The sequence below is a fragment of the Physella acuta genome, unplaced genomic scaffold (genome assembly GCF_028476545.2).
Source record: "Physella acuta isolate Inbredline_101_S28 unplaced genomic scaffold, ASM2847654v3 ptg000658l, whole genome shotgun sequence".
In the NCBI taxonomy this organism is placed as follows: domain Eukaryota; kingdom Metazoa; phylum Mollusca; class Gastropoda; family Physidae; genus Physella; species Physella acuta.
Genome location: NW_026732177.1, coordinates 381657 through 399541, shown reverse-complemented (window position 1 = coordinate 399541; position 17885 = coordinate 381657). Strand labels below are relative to the sequence as shown.

The following is a 17885-nucleotide window of genomic DNA, read 5'->3' as shown; positions in this document are numbered from 1 at the left end:
AAAGATTAAATAATAAAATAAGATTTTTGAATGCCCTAATAAAAAACTTGCTTTAGAAGAATAAGTCTATGATGTAACTTATGCAGATTTTATAGTTTCTTATAAGGAAAGATGTTTTAATTTTTTTTTTCAGTTTTAATTGCTTTAGTAGTAGTATATACACACACATTAAAGTTATTGTCTCATAAGTAAAGGTCAATTTAATTATAAAATACCATACATTTCTAGATTGCTGTCTAGAGCTCTATATTGAATGGCACAATTTTCTTGATAGTAATGTATCATAGTCTTCTATGATATGAATCTTTTTCTTTTTTAAAAAAATAACAGATTCAAACCACAGTTAGTCCATTTCATCAAAATATATTTTAATATGATTATCATCATTGTGGCAAGGCTGTGTGATAATATTAAATTTGACTTATTCAACTTGCATTTTAAAAAAAGTGAAAAATATCTTATTAAAGTTTTGGACTGAATCTGATTATTACAGATCAATACTAAAAGAAAGTATTTTTGGTGATAGGCAACCCCGGTATAAAAATTTTTGCATTAATCAGTTTAATTCTGTTTATTACTTAATATACATACTGATAGATAACACCAGATACTACAGTTGTCAAGATTTTATTTATCTGAAACCAAACTAAAATTCTCCAGCACACAAGCTGATGGAGTTAGAGAAGAAAAAAATTGGCTCAGCACATGAACAGCCCTTATGTATACAGGACAATGTGTATCAGGTTATGTGGGAGTCGCTGGTCAGCTGACTAGGATTCAGGTGTAATCTTAACACCTCTTCTAATCTGACCCCAGCCAATCAGCCTGGAACAAAAATAAATAATTATGTGATATATGTTAATATAAATTAGCAGGTAAAGTGACTTTTGAAGCTGGTGGTCCATGTGGAAGATGAGGTAAGTTGGAAAAAGTGACACCATCTATTTTCTCGTTAATTACCACAAGCAAGGATAGTGATGTTCACTGTTAACATATTAAGTTCAATGGAGAATCCTATACACTCACCTCCAGTGCTTCTCTATACGTCTGCTTAGGGCAATTTTCTCCCCGACCTCAGTGCACACAGGTGATGTTAAACCAATTTTTGCTAAATCAGCACGAACAGCTAACACTCGACCTCCAGTAGACAACGAGCCAATGTTGACCATCAATATCTCATTTTTACTCAGTTTTTGTACCTAAAGATGCCATTTCAATTGGTTGGAAAATTATTTTATAGGACTATGCCTTACTAGGAACAGAGTGAAAAGAAATATAAAGATACCAGCACAATAGCATAAAAAAATCCACCTGCTATCATTCTATAAAAATTACTTTAACTCACACCCTACCTTAGCAGCCTTCTTATCCCCCTCTGTCTTGACTCCAAGCAATCTTCTAAGGAGGAAGAAGGAAATCTCCAGCTCTGTAAAGATGTCAGGCAGTGCACCAACTGCACCCAGTACTTGACCTACCAAGCGATCTCCTCTGCATAAAGTCGGGTCCATTTTTGTACCAACACCTAGTCATTAATAAAGACATTAATTACTTCAATCCTGTTCAGATTCCCTTTTAAATGTCTAGTTGCATTTGTTAGGTTCACTTAAGATTCTATTACACTTTTTATTAAACCAGTAATAACACCATCAAAATAAATGCCTGAAGGCAAATGAACATAAGCTGAGAGACAATGTTATTTGAAAACTTTTTTCAGAGAAGCTAACCAAAGTTAAGTAGCAATCCAACGGAAACAAAGTTGAGTATGTATAGGGTGATTTGACCTACCTATCAAACCACCAGGTACTGCATACTGTAAATCATTCTGTTCAGCATAGAGTGATATAATTTTTGAAAGAATTGGCCGGCATGTTAGCTTGCCATCCTGATCTCTTGACACTACTCCAGGCCTTACTTCTATCTCTTGGTTTACCTAAACCATCAAAATATAACACTTGCTTTACCTTGATAACACATTGACTATTCTTAGTTTACCAAAGAAAAAAAAATGAACAAAATACAGTTGACTGAACATTACTTTGCATCCTTTTATTCTAATACTACTTTTTAATAACAGTGATTTAACTCTTTAAGGCCGTAAAGATGCTCCTAGCGGTCGACAGGCCGGCCTGCCATACCGTAACAATTAAATTTTCTCTATTTAAATTGTTGTTCTTCAGAATCCAAGTTTTTAATCGTAAATCTAGGTCATGATGTTGATTGAGTGATCATTTTCAGTTAAATTTACTTCTTGTAGTTTTCTTGTTAGGTTGATTTTTTTATAACAACAACTCAAAAAACTGCATACTCAAAAAACTGCATTTTTAAAAAAAATACTGCGGAATGCCATTTAGCGGCAGAGTCTAAACGCTTACGTCACCGCATTATAAAATTAACCAAAATTTAAGTATTTATGCTAAAAAAAAATTAACTCAATAACTTCTTTATTTTTTCTACTTTAAAACTTTCTTCAAGAAATAAATAATTACTTAAAATCTATATTAGTGTGTAGGACATTCAATATAGGGGTTTTAAATCAGTGGGTAAAAAGATAAATATGAGTAATTTGGCAGCAGGGGCACCAAAATTTATTTTTTTTGGTTAAATGTGAAAATTATTACAGGTTTAAAGAGTTAAGATCTAATAAAAATCTCAACCAGTACGACAATGAACAAATTTTTAGAAGGTGAAAAAAAAAAAACAATATATCAAAAAGGATTGTGTAAAGAGAAAGCAAACCTTGAGGACTCCTCTGAGGATTGAACCACCAGCAACACCACCCAGTATATCGTCAACTTCACATCCAGGTTTGTTCACATCAAAGGATCGAATTACTGACAAGAAAAAACTTCACAATCAGCTGACTGACAAACATGGCACGTATTTGAAATCACAAACAAGTGATGATTTTAAAAAGATGTGAAACAACAAGTATGTGATGATTTGAAGAAGTATAAAACAACAAACAGCTGATGATTTTAAAGAGATGTGAAACAAGTGAGTGATGATTTGAAGAAGTGTAATACAACAAACAGCTGATGATTTTAAAGAGATGTGAAACAAGTGAGTGATGATTTGAAGAAGTGTAATACAACAAACAGCTGATGATTTTAAAGAGATGTGAAACAAGTGAGTGATGATTTGAAGAAGTGTAATACAACAAACAGGTGATGATTTTAAAAAGATGTGAAACAAGCAAGTGATGATTTGAAGAAGTGTGAACTGACATGGTACTAGAAGGTGAACCTACCAATAAGCCTGGGCTCTGAAAGGAAATCTCTGACAGGCACGGGGATCCTTTTGATGATGTATTCACATATTACATCAATGTTATACTTGAGCTGTGCTGATACTGGAACCACTGGAGCCCCTTCGGCCACAGTTCCTTAAAGATAGCAAGCACAAGATTTACTCTCAGAAAAGCTCTAATGGTTCTAGATTTCTGTAAATGGAAGAAACTCACCTTTAACAAATGCTTGAATATGTTCATACTGCTCTTTGGCATGTGATTCATTTACAAGATCAATTTTATTTTGTAGGATTAGTATATGTTTCAGCTTCATGATTTCTACAGCTGCTAAATGTTCTGATGTTTGTGGCTGTGGACAAGACTCATTTCCAGCTGGTGAACAAAAGTAAAATAAAAATTTTTAAGTTCAGGATCAAAACAATCTGATAGGGCACACAACAATAATCTGACACCTTTATAGGGCACACAACAATAATCTGACACCTTTATAGGGCACACAACAATAATCTGACACCTTAATAGGGCACACAACAATAATCTGACACCTTTATAGGGCACACAACAATAATCTGACACCTTAATAGGGCACACAACAATAATCTGACACCTTTATAGGGCACACAATAATAATCTGACACCTTTATAGGGCACACAAATCTGACACCTTTATAAGGCACACAACAATAATCTGACACCTTTATAGGGCACATAACAATAATCTGACACCTTTATAGGGCACACAACAATAATCTGACACCTTTATAGGGCACACAACAATAATCTGACACCTTAATAGGGCACACAACAATAATCTGACACCTTTATAGGGCACACAATAATAATCTGACACCTTTATAGGGCACACAACAATAATCTGACACCTTTATAGGGCACACAAATCTGACACCTTTATAAGGCACACAACAATAATCTGACACCTTTATAGGGCACATAACAATAATCTGACACCTTTATAGGGCACACAACAATAATCTGACACCTTTATAGGGCACACAACAATAATCTGACACCTTTATAGGGCACACAACAATAATCTGACACCTTAATAGGGCACACAACAATAATCTGACACCTTTATAGGGCACACAACAATAATCTGACACCTTTATAGGGCACACAACAATAATCTGACACCTTTATAGGGCACACAACAATAATCTGACACCTTTATAGGGCACACAAATCTGACACCTTTATAAGGCACACAACAATAATCTGACACCTTTATAGGGCACACAACAATAATCTGACACCTTAATAGGGCACACAACAATAATCTGACACCTTTATAGGGCACACAACAATAATCTGACACCTTTATAGGGCACACGACAATAATCTGACACCTTTATAGGGCACACGACAATAATCTGACACCTTTATAGGGCACACAATAATAATCTGACACCTTTATAGGGCACACAAATCTGACACCTTTATAAGGCACACAACAATAATCTGACACCTTTATAGGGCACATAACAATAATCTGACACCTTTATAGGGCACACAACAATAATCTGACACCTTTATAGGGCACACAACAATAATCTGACACCTTTATAGGGCACACAACAATAATCTGACACCTTTATAGGGCACACAACAATAATCTGACACCTTTATAGGGCACACAACAATAATCTGACACCTTTATAGGGCACACAACAATAATCTGACACATTTTTCAGTGGTGTTGGGTATACATTCCAGGAAAGATGAAAGTAATAAAGATGTAAGTAACTAACCAATCATAAGTAGTGCAGCATCCATAACTGCAGCTCCGTTTAACATAGTAGCCATAAGAATATCGTGGCCAGGACAGTCCACAAAAGAAACATGCCTATAAAAGTAAAAATTGAAGAAATATAACATACAAATAATCTATCTTTACAGCTCTAATTGTTGCATTTAAGGAAACATTAATATGATAGTTAAAAAAAAAAAAGAGTTATGGTGAGTCATTCCAAACCTTTTCAGTCTGAACCTTCCTCCACAGCCAGACCTGTCACAGACAAAGGAATCGTCTTTAGCACTGCCACATGATCTATAGCAGTCTGGCCTAGGACAGGATTCATTATCACACTGATATATCTGTGGGAAAAACAAGGATTTGTCTCAATATGATACATCAAAAAGCTTCTAAATAATTTAGAGAATATATGAAATAATTGCATTCATAGCAAATAACAAAACAATCCACACTAACCTTAGCATTAGCATATCCTAATTTGATGGTAATGTTCCTCTCAAGTTCATTTTTAAATCTAACAGTCTGAAAAAAAGAATCAGATTGAAAAAAAAAACCCAGAAAAAATCAAAACAAAAGCCAGTGGTTGTAGTTCTACTTAGCTTGCTTACCTGAACTCCTGAGATGGCTTTTACCACTGTGGATTTCCCATGAGCTACATGCCCAATGGTACCTGAAACACAAAGTTATAAAGAATACAAATTGTAACGTCCCCTATCTATCAGCCAAATAGACGGTGAACGTCCCCGGATTCTTTTTTCGGGGTCATATGCAAATGCCTTACGGCCTAAGTGGATGAACACTAACACAACGGCACACTAGGGCTCGAATTCAATGTCTAGGGAAGCTAGTGATACTATTGTAATTAACACTCATCCAATCTACATACAACTTTAATCAGCGAACACAGTTGTGGCAAAACACAAGGTTGAACTAGTTAAAATATTTAATGTATAAAATATCAAAACACAACTTACAAAATGTAGGAAAAACACTATCACAGATTTCTACACTGTCTAAATATAGCCACAGGCCACACAACACTGCTATAGCTTCTAGAATAACTCAGCGACGAGTAATATTATACTAGAAGCCTAAATCAACTTAAGAAAGCAAGGCACACACAGGACTTAAGTTCTCTCACGTTCAAATGGTCAGAGTCTATAGCCGGACAATATGGACGGCTGCCTGACCAAGGTAAAATCGCCCTGTAGACTGCCTCGTGTTGCGAGTGTGCGGGGCAATTAAAGACTTCTGCAACAGGGGAGATTATCCTCAACTCATGTAGCCATTGGTTGGGATAGTCATCTGATTAGAATCATTCAATCAGATCTTAATGGAAAATTTCTATGTCTTAGACCCCTTAATAAGTCAGTGGAAATTTTCCGGTTGTTGCACAATCACTCCATATAAGGTATTATACAATGTCAACATAAAAATAGAACCTGACTCGACCTAAGTAGGTCACATCCCCTCCCTTTTTGGAAGTGACAGATAGGTTCCACAAAAACATACATAAGGAACCAATCTGGCAATGAAATAAAAAAAAATGTTTTACAAATGTAGGCAATCAAAATCATAATACCAGATGAAAATATCCCTGAACATAAAAGGGAAGTAACTCCAACTTTTACAATTGGTGAAAGGGGAGTAACCCTTCAAAAGGTAATTATACATCAAAATCCCTCAAAACAGGGTATTACAATTTTTCCATGAGGATATTAAAAGTGGTAAACCCGCCAGGGTAAGACCTTTATTTCAATGACTAGCTACAATATCAATTGAGTCATCTGAGACATATTATTTTAAAAGATTACATAGAATCAAAAACCACCTTTAATTAAGGTTCACCTGAAAATAAACAAAATATTCAACAGGAATGGAATTTTGAAAAAATCAAAAATCATACCACTCATTCCATGTTAAAACACAACACTTGTGTGTGGTCTTAATGAACCACAAAACATGTCACATGATTAATGTGTGCAATAAGATTTTACATCCTTGACAAACAATCAGCCACAACATTATCACTACCCTTAATGTGTGAAATTTCCAGATTAAAATTTTGGAAATATAAGCACCACCTCAATATTCTTTGATTTGTCTGTCCTAACTTAGAGGTAAATTTCAGGGGATCATGGTCAGAAAACACTCTGACTGGATTGGTTGAAGAAGAGACATAGACTTCAAAATGTTGTAATGACAAAACCAAAGCTAAAGCCTCTTTTTCAATAGTAGAATAATTCTTTTGGTTTTCATTTAACTTCCTGGAAAAAAAAGCAATGGGATGGTCAATTCCCATGTTGTCTTCTTGAGATAGGACTGAACCAATGGCTAAGTTGCTAGCATCAATGGCAAGTTTAAAGGGTTTGCTGAAATCTGGTGCAGCCATAACAGGAGCATTAGATAGAAATGACTTAATGGTTAAAAAAGCTTCTTGACATTTATCTGACCATTCAAACTCAACACCCTTTTTCAATAATGCAGTAAGAGGTTCAGCAATAGCTGAAAAGTTTTGACAGAACCGTCTATAGTAACCAGCCATCCCAAGGAACTTTTTGATTTCTTTACAATTTTTGGGAGGTGGTAACCTTACAATAGCATCTATTTTAGCTTCAATGGGCCGAACTTGGTTCGTTCCCACTTGGTAACCCAAATAGGTAATTGGAGCTTTACAGAAATCACTTTTATGTAAGTTTACAGTAAAATTCACTTCAGACAATTTTCTAAAAAGGTTAGTCAACTGAACAATATGTTCTTCAAAAGTATTAGAAAATACAACTATATCATCTATGTAGGCCTCACATTGGTCTATGTCAGCAATGACAGAGTTAATGACTCTCTGGAAAGTTTGACCAGCATTTCGCATACCAAAGGGCATACGTTTGTATCTATAAAAACCATTAGGGGTTACAAAAGCAGATATTTCTTTTGCACGGTCAGATAAGGGGATTTGCCAGTATCCTGAAAGTAAATCAATTTTGGAAATTATCTTAGCCTGACCAACTTTATCAATAACGTCCTCTATCCGAGGTAATGGATAGGAATCAGCTTTGGTGAGCGCATTCACCTTCCTAAAGTCGGTCACAAACCTGAAAGATCCACCGTCTTTCGGTACTAGGAGACATGGGGAACTCCAGTTGCTGAAACTGGGCTCAATGATATCATTCTTGAGCATATAGTCAATTTCATCTTTTATCAAAGCAGCTTTTTCCGGGTTAACTCTATAGGGGTGTTGTTTAATGGGTTTTGCGTCACCTACGTCTACATCATGAGGTGGAACCTTCGCTTCTTTGGGGACATCCCCAAAAATAGAGGGAAATGTCTCAAATAACTGAGACAATCTCTGGTTTTTCTCTGTGGACAAGTGCATAAGGTGGACATTCAAATTATCTAAAAAGGAAGAATTTACCAATTTTGGGGGTTTCAATTTATCATGTATCACATCATCAGAAACATTTGAACATACAGGTAAAGTAATATTAGCTGTGGAATGAAAATTGTTACAATTATCATAATACTTTTTCAGTGAGTTAACATGATACACTGCCTGTTTCTTTCTTCTGTCGGGCGTATTGACCACATAGTTCAAATCACTTAATTTTGAATGCACAGTAAAGGGTCCACAATATCTCAAGGATAACGCATTGTTCAGATTAGGCACTAGCACAAGAACTTTGTCGCCTGGATTGAATGTTCGTTTACGAGAACTCTTATCATACAGTCCTTTCATTCTCACTTGGGCCTTTCTTAAGTTCTTGTGAGCCATTTCGCACACGGCTTTCAGTCGAACGTGAAAATCGTCAAAGTTTTCCACAGGATGATCACTGGTACCTGTCCAACGTTCGTGTATCAGCTTCAGGGGGCCACGGACAGAATGTCCAAACACAAGTTGAAAAGGCGAGTAGCCTAAAGAGTCCTGGACACAGTCCCTCGCGGCGAAAATAATCCAAGGAACAGACTCATCCCATTGGGTGTTACTATTAGCGAACGTTCTTAACATGGTTTTGAGGGTTTGGTGGAACCTCTCAAGTACGCCTTGAGACTGAGGGTGGTAGGCTGAGCTGGTGATGTGGGTAACGCCTAGCTTGGCTAGTGCTTCCTGAAAATGGTGACTGGTGAAGTTGCTGCCTTGATCTGTTTGCACGATTCTAGGTAATCCAAAGGTAGTGAAGAACCGGGTCATGGCTCTGACTACAGTCTTTGCCTTAATGTTCCGTAAGGGAATCGCCTCGGGAAAACGGGTACTTGAACACATAAAGGTAAGTAGGTACTCGTTGCCCGCCTTGGTTTTAGGCAAGGGACCTACACAGTCCATGACGATTTTAGAAAAAGGTTCTTCTAATACAGGAATCGGACTCACAGGGGCCCTAGGAATTGTCTGGTTTGGCTTTCCGGCCAACTGACAGTTCGAGCAACTTCTGCAGTAACGCGACACATCTTTTCTCATTTTGGGCCAAAAGAACAGTTCTTTGATCTTCGCCGTCGTTTTAGTGGCTCCTGGGTGCGCTGACATTGGATGGTCATGTGCCAGCTTAAGTATTTCATGCCGATAAGGTGGAGGAACCCACAGCTGGTTTTTACCCAACCATGGTTCGGCTGGTGAGGCATTCACTGGTATAGCGCGACGAAAGAAAAGGCCGTTCTCGGAGAAATATTCTCCATCGTCAGATGATAGAGATTTTTCGACCGTTGCTTTGAGTTCCGCGTCGACTTGTTGAGCTTTAATGATGTCTTCCTGAGATATCCTCAGGGGTAAGCCCAGGCTTGTGTTTTCTGGAAGCATAGACTCCAGTTTGGGAGTCGAATTTCTTGACGATGATGGCGGGTGTGGTTCAGACGTTGTGTCAGCCAATTGTTTGGTCTGGCTTCTTGTCACCGCACATGCAGGATACAGTTCATAATCATTATCTGGAACTGTTGACAAAGGGTCTGAAACCGTACAGGGGTATACTTTGCTGCCCGCAAGGTCATTCCCTAGAAGTAGGTGTACTCCTGGGACAGGAATACTATCTATCACACCTAAAATGACTTCACCTTCGACTAGATGATGTTTCAGAGCAAACTTGTGTAGAGGGACTACAGTAGATTTTGTCCCCACTCCCTGGATAATGGAAATCCTTCCGGTGTTCGTCTCAGGTGTAATGTCCATTGAACTTTTCAAAAGGAGCGATTGTGACGCTCCTGTGTCTCTAAGGACGGTGATATTCCGCTGAGACAACGGATCACCTGGTTTGCTAATGATGGCTTCGGCAATAAAAGATGAAAAGTCAACTTTTCTCGATCCCTCGAGATCGGTAGACTCGGCAGAAACTGGCTGGTGGCGAGAACAGTCAAAATGTGACTGCACATAATGTGTGGAGACTTGACTACCTTCTTGAGGACACTTAGGGTTAGAGTCCTTTAGAATTCTAGAGTTCATAGTTGAACTGGCTGCTTGAGGGGATAGAGCATAGTGCGCGGAAGTACGCACCACCTCTCTGTTATATTGACGACGTATGTAACAGTCCTTGACAAGATGACCAGGTCTTTTGCAGAACTGGCATACTGCTCGACGATTGAGAGTTGATCTTGGGTTCTCTCTGGACTGTGATGCCTTCAAGTGTTGGCCAACAGGAGGATTGCTGCCAAAAAGGGGAAGCACGGGGTTGAGGCGGTTTCCTGACACTGGTGGTTTCTTATGCACCAACATATATGTGTCAGCCGACTCAGCAGCCTTCTGGATGTCAGTTATCTTGTTATCCAGTATGTGTAGTCGTATCTCTTCAGGCAGGGACGATAGGAATTCTTCCCTTAGGATAAGAGACCTGAGTTTCTCAAACTCAGAAACTTCCTCAGAGTGTAGCCACCTTGAGAATATTTTCTCCTTTTCAAAGAGAAATTCCACATATGATTGAGTGGGTGACTTGCGGAGTGTTCGGAATTTTGTCCGATAGGCCTCGGGCGTCAGTTCGTAGGCCTTCAAAATGGCAGTCTTGACCAAACTATAGTTATTTTGAACGTCGTGAGAGAGTGCCTGGTATGTTTTTGCAGCTTTCCCAGTAAGGACAGAGCTCAATAAAGCAGTAATGGAAGTTTCGGGCCATTCACATGTCTTCGCTAAACTCTCAAACGAGTTAAAGAAAACGACCAAATCTGTTTCATCAAACTTAGGAACTAATTTCCCAAATTTGGCAATCACTTGCCCTACCGACAACTTTTTTGGATCTACCGGAGAAGTGACATCACTAACTTGACCAAACTCTAATTCCAACCTCCTCTTATCTAAAGCAATTTTAGCCTCTAACTCCTTTTCTTTTAATGCCTTCTCTAAAGCAATTCTAGCTTCTAATTCTATCTTCTCTAGAGGTTTCTCCTCGCGGAGTAACACACCAGCCAACAAACTTTATTCAAATACCCCTTCATTAATAAAATGAACAACAACTTTATCTCTCAACACTTCTGACTTCTGCGTAACAGAATAATCCAATTTCAATTCCTTAACAACACTAATCAAAACTTTTCTACTCAACTTCTCGACCTCTTCAAAAGTAGGATTAGCCAAAAAAGACTCCATAACACTAACTTTCAAATCACAACAAGCCTAGGTTCACTAACTTAACACGGTGCGTTGAGCCGTGTACTTGACCTCTTCAATCTAGGACGACACGTCTGGCTATTGACCTAGATACCTCTATGCTTGCGCGCGTTGTAAGAACACTGCGCTACTGGATATAAAAACAACTAAATCCAACTAACCTTAGTATTTAACTGATATGACCAACAACTGGAACGACAGACTAAATCCCGGACGGGCCCCCACTTTGTAACGTCCCCTATCTATCAGCCAAATAGACGGTGAACGTCCCCGGATTCTTTTTTCGGGGTCATATGCAAATGCCTTACGGCCTAAGTGGATGAACACTAACACAACGGCACACTAGGGCTCGAATTCAATGTCTAGGGAAGCTAGTGATACTATTGTAATTAACACTCATCCAATCTACATACAACTTTAATCAGCGAACACAGTTGTGGCAAAACACAAGGTTGAACTAGTTAAAATATTTAATGTATAAAATATCAAAACACAACTTACAAAATGTAGGAAAAACACTATCACAGATTTCTACACTGTCTAAATATAGCCACAGGCCACACAACACTGCTATAGCTTCTAGAATAACTCAGCGACGAGTAATATTATACTAGAAGCCTAAATCAACTTAAGAAAGCAAGGCACACACAGGACTTAAGTTCTCTCACGTTCAAATGGTCAGAGTCTATAGCCGGACAATATGGACGGCTGCCTGACCAAGGTAAAATCGCCCTGTAGACTGCCTCGTGTTGCGAGTGTGCGGGGCAATTAAAGACTTCTGCAACAGGGGAGATTATCCTCAACTCATGTAGCCATTGGTTGGGATAGTCATCTGATTAGAATCATTCAATCAGATCTTAATGGAAAATTTCTATGTCTTAGACCCCTTAATAAGTCAGTGGAAATTTTCCGGTTGTTGCACAATCACTCCATATAAGGTATTATACAATGTCAACATAAAAATAGAACCTGACTCGACCTAAGTAGGTCACAAAATGATTTAATCTTTTATTTTAAATATGTTCAGGATCTCAAACATCATAGTATACCATATCTTCTTTGAAGCATATGAAAAATAAACCAAAAGAAAAAACATACCAATATTTATAGTTGCCTGTCGACTAATAACATCAGGTGAAAGTGGTGTCAATGATTTTATGTCCTGTGAAGAAAAATGTGTAATTACTTAGTAAAAAAAAGGATTAATAATAAGTTAGTTAAATAAATAATTGTTTACCTGTTTAACTCCTATATTGCTTAACACCTATTATTGCTGAACACAGCTTTTATTGTGTCGCTGCGCTGAGCTGCTATTTCTATTTTTTTATAGTTATATATTACAATGGAAATTCTCCAGTTAAAATAAATGGAAAACTAACCTCCTTTCAGTATTTTTGGCATTTAAAATCGCATATATTATGTTAGATTAAAATTAAAGTGATTTTTTCAAACCACGTCAAAATTTTAAAAAGTTTAACATTGCATGACTTTTGAGTATGTACACTGTAATACATAAAGAACAAACATTGTAAATAAAAGACAAGAAAAGCTAGGTCAGGCATGTGCAGCAGAACAAAAATGTTGCTTTATTATTTAAATAAAAATAGTAAATAGAAGTAGTGATGATATTTAATTTAATAAATATTAATGGGAAATGCAGAAGTGAGGGTATTTCTAAAGATGAGTCGCTAATAATAGTAATAGCACTAGGAGTAGTGCTTCACTTTGCCACATCCATTACAATGAGGCACATTTATCGTTAACAAGGTTATGAATAATTTACTTTCATGTTTGTTGGTAATGAAATTTCTTTTAGTGTGAATTTTCTAAAAGACCCACACTATATTAACTGCAACTACGCTTAGAGCGGTCGACATGTCGGCCTGTAAACTGTAATGACGTGTCAAATAAAATTTTCTCTACTTAATTCTTTGTTTTTCAGAATCCAAGTTTTTAATCCTAAATCTAGGTCATGATAACGTTTTTAGAGCTGCCGTTTTTCATTGTATTTACTTCTTGTAGTTTTCTCGTTAGGTTGATTTTGTGTTTTAGAGAATTTTTTTTTTTGTAAAACAACTTACAAAACGGCATTTTTTTTAACACTGCGGAATGTCACTCATAGGCCACACGTCTAAACGGTTACGTCTCTTCATTATAAAATTAACCAAAATTAAAGTATTTATACTAAGACTAATCTTTATATCTAACTTTATCTTTATAACTAACTAATTATCTTTCTTTAATAAATAAATAATTACTTAAAATTTATGTCAGTGTTTAGGGCATTCAATTATGATTAATTTTTATAAAAAATGTGTGGGATTTAAATCAACGGGTAAAAAGATATGGGTCGTTTAGCCACAGGGGTACTGAAAAAAAAATAATTCCAGTAAAATGTGAAAATAATTACCGGCTTAAAGAATTAATGTTATATTTAAAAAGTTTTTCCCCTTCCCTTATGATTGGGGGAGTCACGGATTGCATCACAAGTTCAAAGGCTAATATAGGTTATGACCCTACGATCCAGAAGACGTCCGAAAGTATAATGACCTATTTTCAAATTAGCTAGGCCAATGCCGCTGCCGAGAAAATCGGACAAATCGGCTTTTCCCTACCCCCTGCATGTTTAACTCTGTTTTTTGCATGCTTTTATTGTGTTTATGTTAACATGTTATACATCATTCTGTTCGTAATTGAATAACCTTTTTAACTGTATTAGTTTGATTTCTCTATTATTTCAGACGTTGGAGAAATCGCCGATTTAATCGCATTTTTTACCCCCCGCGGCGACGTGCCGATTAGGGGGGAGGCTTTTTCACCTTTTTAAAAGGGGGGTGTTACTTGGAGTCTATAGACTCTTTGAGTTTGCGTACTAAAACTGTGAAACTTGGTAGAAGAATAGATTAAATGTACACGTATAACGCTCAGGGTTCTTGGTTAAAATATGTTAAATACTTTCGGAGATATCGGACCGCAAAGTTAAACTAAGTTATTTGAGCTATTTATGGACCGATTTTTTATTTGAACCCTGAGCTGTATTCCTGAAATCTCGACGTTTATTAATATGTATGATATGTCCTATAAGGCCCTATAATAAGGACGTCTATAGACTTTGAAGTGGACCGAAAATATAAACACGACGCGCCGACCGCTGTCTGACTGAACCGCCCTGCTGTGCTTCAAATCGCAGTCTTTAACCTGATGACGCGTTACAAAATTTGTATACACGTATCGAGTTTACGTACTACAACAGTTAAATTTGGCAGACGAATACATTAAATGTAGACGTATAACGCTCAGGGTTCGTGGTCAAAATAAGTTAAATACTTGTGGAGATATCGGACCGCAAAGTTGAACCAAGTTTCCCGGTCTATTATTGGACATATTTTACATTTGAACCCTGAGCTGTATTCCCGAAATCCCGCCGTTTATTTTAATGTATGACATGTATTATAGCACCTCGTAATAAAGCCGTCCATACATTTTAAAACCGAACGAAAATAAAAATTAACGCGTCGGCCGCCGTCCGACTGAATCGTGATCTACACATCGTGTGGCACAGCCGAGTGTGTGGTCACGTGACGCTAGGCGCTTGATCCGATTGGATGATACTATAAACAATGTCTAAAGATAGATACATGTGTTCCCGTGTTTGACTCGACGGCTATTGCTACTTTATATTTATAAGCACACAGACATGTTGCATAACTTTTTCTTAACCCATTGAAACGTCAAACAAAAGTTTTGTTAGTATTTACGGCTGAGGACTAAACGTCAAAATTAATCATCTTTAGAAATAAATCCGAATTGCTTCGGCCCGATCAAACAATGCTGTGATGTTATTCGTGTAACGTTTCATTATTGTGTACATTATTTATATTTTCGTAAAAATGGCTTTAAAAATAAATTAAATTATATCCGGGGCTCTTTTCTACAAATTTTAATACCACTAACAACGTGGGGGTTACTAGCTTGCCAAATCGACCAAAATGGGGTGGGGTGGATGGGGGTAGCCACTGACCATCCTACACCGTATGTAACACCCATAGCCTCCCCCCGCCCCCACTAGTCCGTGACGTGACAAGCCGACGAGCATCGCTTTTGATGTTGTATAACACCCGTACGGTACACGGTGGTTTCATACCCCACCTCCCTCCCCCTTCACTTTGTGGAGTTGATGTTACTAACCCTCGGGCATAGATCAGGAAATCTTGCCAGACTTTTGTCTCTGAGATTACATAATATTCATCTGACACGTTCATCGGGTTGGCCGACTAGCCTATCCAGCGGTCGTATTTACGTAATAGGGCAATAAAATTCGTTGGTCAGAAATCAAGGCAAAAGCTGGTGGTGGTACACGTGTCTGTGTATAGCCAAACGCAGTAATCTTACACAATTTCTAGAATCTACTAGATCTACACAGTCAAGCACTCAAACACGTGCTTTTTTCTTAAGAAAGTTCTTAATTGTAAAAGGCCTACTGGTAGGCTTACAAAATACATAAACCTACTTACTACTAGAATAAACCTTGGGCATAAATATACATTTATGTTATATATCTCTAAGTCTATAACTTAACTATACCTTGTGCAAGTTTTAAAAAAAAATATTTTCCTCCAAAGTTTATTTTATTGACATTGTAAAAATGATTAACTTTAAATTGGGTAATAATATTACGTAATTACCATAAAGCACACTCTGATTCTGATCAGACACATTTGTAACTAGACTAATTCTATAGCAAAAAGGATTAAGATAATTAAAATAACAAGAAATATAATTATAATGAGATAGGCCTTTATTTTTGGAACAGAGTAGGCCTATAGTATTGCACATAGATTACATAACATCTTTTAAGAAGTTACATAATCACAAATTTACTATAGCATTCTTCTCTTTGTATTGAAAAACTTGATTAGTTATATTTTCTTCTAGTAGGCTATTAACTTGAAGTTAACTGACAATGAGCAAAAGTGATTTTAAAACAAATTCATGGTATATTTTGAGCAAAGGGTGGGATTACATAACCTTAACATTTGATAGTTATGTAACAATGTTGGACCATTTTAAATCTACCATTAGCTTGAGCATATACAAATGTCATATTTTAGATTAAAGCAGTGTTACATTTAAAGAATGCCTTCTTATCACATTGATTATTAGATGTTTAAAAAAATTTGAAAGGGGGGTATTACATAATCTATGAGATTAGTAGGTTGAGTAATCGAAGGACACTTTTTAAAATAGCATCATTGGATTCAGCATACAAAAATCTATAAAATGTCTTAAAATTACATCAATTGATAAAGTATTCTGGCTTTTATACCACTTTTAGTGAAAAACGCTTAAAAATTTGGTCCATACCCTCCCAGTATTTTTCCTCTTTCAGGGTCTACCCCTGTTGTCTGAAAAAACTATTGTTTTTTAATGACTAAAAAATTCATAACTTTTTTGTTTATGGTCAGATTTAAAAAATTCAAACTGATCTGTAATCAGATTGACAGCCCCTATCCAAATATGTAACTATTATATTGTTTTACTGAAATTAAATTTTTGCATTGGCCTAGCTATTCAAATAGACCATTCGGATTACTAAAATTAATTGATTACCAGAAAATCAATAGTTTTAGCCCTCCAACCCAAAGTAAAAAAAAGGCTGGACTTGCGCAGAGCGCTATCTAGCATGCATGGTACGAGAATCTAGATCTAAGTCTATAGTCAAGGCCTGAGTCTATAGGCCAAAATACGCTCAACCGGAGGTGAACATGTAGCAGCAAATAAAATACGCTAAAAGTTTTAACGATCTAGGGCAAATGTGCTCAAACTGACTAGACTAAGTCTTCACCATATTTAATAGTACCTAAATCTAGAATAGGTCCTACTAGATCTATATTTAAATCTAGCTCTGGATCTCCATAGATCTATCTCAATCTGACTCTCTACTCTTTAGATCTGGGTAAGGGTTTGCAAGCTGGTTACATTTCGCAACTTTTCTGGGAGCATTAGTGAGCTATAAAAGCGAATAATAATTATAATTATACAGTTTTGGTTTAATATGGAGGTCATTTTTTAAAACAACGTACAAGAGTGGTTATATCTTGTTTAGACAAGTGGGGTTGTCTGTTAGAAACTTGATTTTGATTTGTCGTTTCGTTTTCTCCAGCCATGTTTCTGATGCAAGTTTATTTCACTTCCGCCGGTTCAGTTCCTTGATAAATGTTAGCCTAGATCTAATGATGTCATTACAAGATCGGTTAATTTAGTTTTTGATTGTTTTTTCAAGAAAA

At 36.8% G+C, this 17885-nt stretch overlaps 1 protein-coding gene across 1 annotated transcript; it reads right to left on the bottom strand.

Annotated features, from left to right (window-relative positions):
• Positions 1 to 611: 611 nt before the first annotated feature.
• On the bottom strand, positions 612 to 17838 carry LOC131948705 (eukaryotic translation initiation factor 2 subunit 3, Y-linked). Its single transcript, XM_059310373.1, has 13 exons — positions 17682 to 17838; positions 12697 to 12760; positions 5630 to 5691; positions 5478 to 5543; positions 5241 to 5362; positions 5017 to 5111; positions 3461 to 3619; positions 3248 to 3382; positions 2737 to 2831; positions 1786 to 1930; positions 1353 to 1522; positions 1027 to 1199; positions 612 to 825 (listed from the first exon to the last, which is right to left on the bottom strand). The coding sequence occupies exons 1-13, from the start codon at positions 17763 to 17765 to the stop codon at positions 771 to 773; spliced, it is 1425 nt and encodes a 474-aa protein (XP_059166356.1). The 5' UTR covers positions 17766 to 17838; the 3' UTR covers positions 612 to 770.
• Between the last annotated feature and the right edge of the window lie 47 nt (positions 17839 to 17885).

Coding starts and splice junctions, on each gene's coding strand:
- LOC131948705 (XM_059310373.1), bottom strand. CDS start 17,765: ATGGCTGGAGAAAACGAAACGACAAATCAAAATCAAGTTTCTAACAGA. Junction 3,620..5,016: donor TGCTGCACTACTTATGATTG/GTTAGTTACTTA, acceptor TTTGTTCACCAG/CTGGAAATGAGTCTTGTCCA. Junction 1,200..1,352: donor GGGATAAGAAGGCTGCTAAG/GTAGGGTGTGAG, acceptor TGGCATCTTTAG/GTACAAAAACTGAGTAAAAA.